The 5188-nt window shown below is 36.1% G+C and overlaps 1 protein-coding gene across 1 annotated transcript; it reads right to left on the bottom strand.

The window, feature by feature from the left end:
- Positions 1-3933: 3933 nt before the first annotated feature.
- On the bottom strand, positions 3934-4416 carry LOC124083328 (small ribosomal subunit protein eS17). Its single transcript, XM_046429931.2, has one exon. The coding sequence runs from the start codon at positions 4392-4394 to the stop codon at positions 3987-3989; it is 408 nt and encodes a 135-aa protein (XP_046285887.1). The 5' UTR covers positions 4395-4416; the 3' UTR covers positions 3934-3986.
- Positions 4417-5188: the final 772 nt, after the last annotated feature.

The following is a 5188-nucleotide window of genomic DNA, read 5'->3' as shown; positions in this document are numbered from 1 at the left end:
TCTCCCACAAAGTTTTTTGACAGCTCCCTTTTTATTCCCTTCTTAGCACTTATTACCAGCTATTATAACTTCAATTATTTGTATAAGCACACACTGTTTCCCTAGTTTGAATACAAGTTCATAAGAGGTGGAGGGAAAGTGGGCTACAGTGGGTTGGGGTAGAAATGAGATATGAGTCACCATCCTTTGGAAAGGTGGCCATGAGGTTATAGAGGACCTCATGACACTGAGGCTGAGGAAACTGTCAGGCATAGTCTCTGGCCAGAAAGCAAGAAAGTGAAGCCTCCTTGGGTTGGAAAGAACAATAACCTCAGCTGGAAATGAAAACTCACTTTTTAAGAACTGGTATTCCCCTGAAAAGCTTAGAAATGCATAAAAATATCAATTTTATACCTAAAAATTGCAGTAATACAGACCTGAAAAACATAATTACCTTCCCGAGAGAATTCTTTACCTATGGGAGAAGTAAGAAATATGTTAGATGGGTGTTACAAAGCTGCTTTGACAAGGAGGTGGGCTAAGTTTTCTGGAGGAAGTGACTCCAGATAAGTACTTCTTAAGAAGAAAAAGGCATGCCTTATTTCTCTGTGAAAGAATGCTGTTAAGCATGTTTCAAAGCACTGAGCAATATTGCTTCCAGGGATCTCATGCAAAAGGAACAAAGAGATTTACCTAGAGTCTTAGGGTAGCTGAATATATGAAGTAAAAAAAAAAAAAATCTAAAAGATTATTTAGAATTTAAAAACTCACATAATTTACTGTACTGTGGTAGAACAAAATGTCATTCTTTTGATCAGCAAAATATTTAATAGAATGTTTGATATCATGTACAAATAGCCAGAGGGCGGTCCCAGCACCGTCATTGGATAAGCTAACCTACTTGAGATAAAATAGATTCAAAGCATCCCTCAGGCCAAAAGGTGCTGAAAAGTGAGTCTCTGTGCAAGCTAATATTCTTGAATGAGAAGCCTTGATCCCCAAACTATTATCTTGCTTGCTGGCTAGGCAATCTTAGACAAGTGATATAGCTGATTGACTTCCTCATCTGAAACAAGAATAATAATACCTACAGAAAAGAGTCAATGAGAGTATCAAATGTATGTGTAATTTTCTCTAGTGCTATTAATGATGTAGGACCTAACATAATTAATATATTATCAAAATTATCTTAGCATATATATCCAACCCTTGGTTTTCAAATGGCTATGAAGCACCCCAGTATTTTCTTTTAAAATGTTATTCTCTTGTGTGTTACTCATTTCTGCCTTGGAAGTAGCAATCCAAGAAGTCTATTATTTAATATTTATGTTCAAGTCCTCCATTAAATCATAGTATCTCTCTTCCTTACCAACATGTGATACTAAAGGCTTGCTATGTATTTTATATCTCTCCTCTTATTAATTACATTTTAAGTAGAAAACTGAATTATTCTTGAGTGATTCATAACAGCTTGTTTTTCTTCTTCTTCTTTTTTTTTTTGCTATTGTTAATACTTCCCAAATGCCCAGAGCTTGTGGAACATTGGACCATAATTTAGCACATTCTTTGTACTTTAGAGGTAGTTAAACATCCTTCTCTCTCACCATTGGCTCTAAAGCTAGCTGCCATTTTTCAGAGTCAGCCAGAAGTGTGATGAACTTGCAACACGCGGGATTTAAAGACCTAGAATCAAAAAGGACACTCAGCATTACTGCACTACATACCCCAAAGGAATGGCAAATGGCACATGAGCGGGAACTAATGGCTTATGTCTTATGGAGCATGACAGTGATTTTCCAATAGTTGGCTGTGTGGATTTTGAGGCTATTCTTCGGGAGACACATTATACCCATCCACAGAAATTTTAATCACTGCATAATGCAGGCTGAAATTATTTGAACTAGCTTTATTGTTTTATGATTTGTTTTACATTTCCTCTGAGAGCTTATAAAATAAATATTGTTGGTCAATGCACATACACATAACCACATACACATGAAGAAAAAAAAGAATTATAATCAATTTCAAATTCTAGGTATAGAATAGATTTATTAAACACATATGGTTTTCCAATTCCAGGGCCAGAACAAATTGTTCAATACTGAATCTACTTGCCATGTTTTTTCCCTCCTTTTGCTGGAGGTTCTTCTGATGGCAGGTATGAGAATATGCACATGCCTGGAGGCAGAAGGATTCACCAAATCCCCCTTTTGCAAAATTGAACACAATTTTAGCAATATACAAAATTACTATTACTTGGTTTATGAGCTTAACTCCACTGAGGTAAATAAGCACTTAATTCCATTTTCACTGGGAAAACATTTGCTAAGCTAGTCTGATACCTCTAAATGTTATCTGCTTCATCTCCCTGAGGCGACTGAGCTACTTAAACATCTCTCTTTCTAACATTTAGTGGTACTAAAAATGATGCTTGGTAATGTTTGCGTGCCACTAACAAATAATTTTAGAGAAAGTAAAACAATCAAGATACTATGAAACATACTGGAATAATTTATTTAGGTGAGGGGAAATGAAGGTTACTGCATACTCTATTATTTTAGCGCTATTTTTCTATCATTTTTTCCCTGTTCCTAACCAGTTTCACAAGTACTCTCAGTGACTCGTCATCTTAGAAGAAAACTATATTATAATCTTTCCACTACGTTGAGAATTTTATTTTATTTATGCACTTAATTTGAAAGATCCTACCCCTGAGAGCTAAAAAATAGTTATCTATGTATTTATGGTTCTAATCCATACCTGATTTCTACTTTTATGGGGGAAATCTGAGCAAATCATAAGTCTCAAGTTTCTTTTTTAATGAAATGCATTTAGCAATTCCTTTGGCTTATTTATCCTCATTCTGTTACACATTTGTGAAACACCCACAAAATAAGTGGAAATTTATATAGATACACAGTTCTTATATATAAATATATGTATATAGCTCCACATGTATTATCAAATTTGTTAACATATATGAATTATTCAAGCAATGTACACCAATATTATTTCTATCTTTTAAAATATTTTTTCATTTTGGAAATAAGAACTACATTAAAATTTTCAGGAAAGATAAAAAAAGAAGAATTAGCCATAATTCCAACTAAATAACCATTTGTAATCATTTTCAAGTTTCTCCCATCAAAGAATAAACTGATCCCAGTGTGTTTCCTAACTACATGTATTTTGCTTTGCCCTCATCCATATTTTCTAAAATTTTATCCCGACTTAAATTTTCAAAGCCTTTCCAACTTTTATCTCTGAGACTATTAAAGATGTCTGACAAATTTCCTAAACTCAGAACTTGGGTAGCCAAGAAGTCTCCTGTAACAGCAACAGTACATACTGAGATGGTCATTTTGGAGACATCCCACTCTCTCCCCACACTGACCCTCTTGTCACTGAGCCTGCCAGTAGCTGAAGCAGAATAAAACAGCATCACAGTGTAGCTGACAATGACTCCTTCTGTTGCCGTCAGTTTCTGGCACCAATTTTGCTGAATCCACTCATGCTGATTTGCACTCTTACTCTCCCAACGTGGTTTTAATAAAATAGCTGGGATTCTAGATTCTTCCAAGATTAAGCATAAATCCATAAATATGGGGGTCAGAGGATAACAGTGCTGGTGATGATGCCAATGAACAAGGTTGCCATTGTCATCTGTACTGTATTCCTACATATTCCTCCAGCTTGGTCCATTGTCCTTGCACCTCTACTTTGCCAGCTTAGGCGTTGTAATGCCAGGCATTCTTTCAAAAGAGTCAAGGTCTATTGTACCTCTCAACTAAGCACATGCTAGGCTCCTGTTAGGACACTACCAAAAGTACATTTCCCTCCATTTTGTTGTGCTCCATTCAGAAATACCATATGCAAAACACTGTACTTGGAACTAGGGATGGAAAGTAAATAAAGCAGTTTAAGTTTTTTTTTTTTTTTTTTTTTGTTTTTTTTTTTTTTTTTGTTTTCCCAGGTTTATTGAAAATATTACAGCATAGCAGAAAGATTCAAACAGCTCCACGTGGTGTTTTGAAATTCATCCCCACGGTAGGCTGAGTGACCTGCAAGTTGGAGAGACTGCCAAAGTCCAAAAGCTTCAGCATTTCCTTAGTGTCAGGATCTACTTCAATAATCTCCTGATCCAGGGCAGAGACCTCAGGAACATAATTGTCTCTCCTTTCTCTCTCCTCTTCCTGCAGCTTGATGGAGATACCTCTCACAGGGCCTCTCTGTATCCGCTTCATCAGATGTGTGACATAGCCTGCGATCTTGTTGCGGAGCTTCTTGCTGGGAATAATGGCGATCTCCTCGCACACGCGCTTGTTGGTATGAAAGTCGTTGCCCAGGCGCGTGTAGTACTTCTCGATGATAACCCGGGCGGCCTTCTTCACAGTTTTGGTGCGAACGCGGCCCATGTTGGCGGGTCCTGGCAAAAGAGGAAACCCAGTTTAAGTTTTATTCACAGGGAGTTTATGTCTTTTACAGGGAGACAGATGGCAAACAAACATTTGAAATATTGATGAGTGTTGTAAAAAGCAAAGCACAGGCTGTTATGTGACACTGCAGAAAGGGGATCTGATGTCAGGCAAAGACTGCAAATCAGCACAGTCATGTATGAGCATGTAATTGTTGTGTGTCCATTTTCTGACCTATGTCTTTATTTTGTTCCAAGTATGACCCACATGAAATGACTTCATAAATTTAAATTTCCAGAAGAACAAGATGGAATTAAACATAAAATATGAGTGTGGACTATTGGAAAACAACATTTTAGTAAAACAAAACAAAACAAAAACCATCTACATGTAGAGCACATTAAACTATTAACAATAGTAGAAATAATAACCACCATTTTTTTTTCACTCTCAGACATTGTTCAAATATTTGATGCATATTTTTTCATTTGTTCTTCACATCAACAATATTAGGAAAATACTAGTATTATATATCTTTTTAGATGAAAAGAGTGAGATTCAGAGATCCAATGATGTGGCAAAGTTAACACAATCCAGCTACTGCTTAGTTGAAGATATGAATCCATTTTTGCCAACTCAAAAACATGAACTCTTAACTACTATGAAAGTGTTTTCTGGGCTGGAGTTGTGGCTCAATAGTAGAGTGCTTGCCTTGCATATGTGAGGCACTAGGTTCAATCCTCAGCACCACATAAAAATAAATAAACAAAATAAAAATTTTTTAAAAAAAGGAA

The sequence above is a fragment of the Marmota monax genome, unplaced genomic scaffold (assembly GCF_021218885.2).
Source record: "Marmota monax isolate L192 unplaced genomic scaffold, Marmota_monax_Labrador192_F-V1.1 WCK01_AAM20220418_F8-fsc00276, whole genome shotgun sequence".
NCBI lineage: Eukaryota > Metazoa > Chordata > Mammalia > Rodentia > Sciuridae > Marmota > Marmota monax.
Note: the sequence above shows the minus strand (reverse complement) of the source record. Positions and strands in the feature narration are given on the sequence as shown.

Coding starts and splice junctions, on each gene's coding strand:
- LOC124083328 (XM_046429931.2), bottom strand. CDS start 4,394: ATGGGCCGCGTTCGCACCAAAACTGTGAAGAAGGCCGCCCGGGTTATC.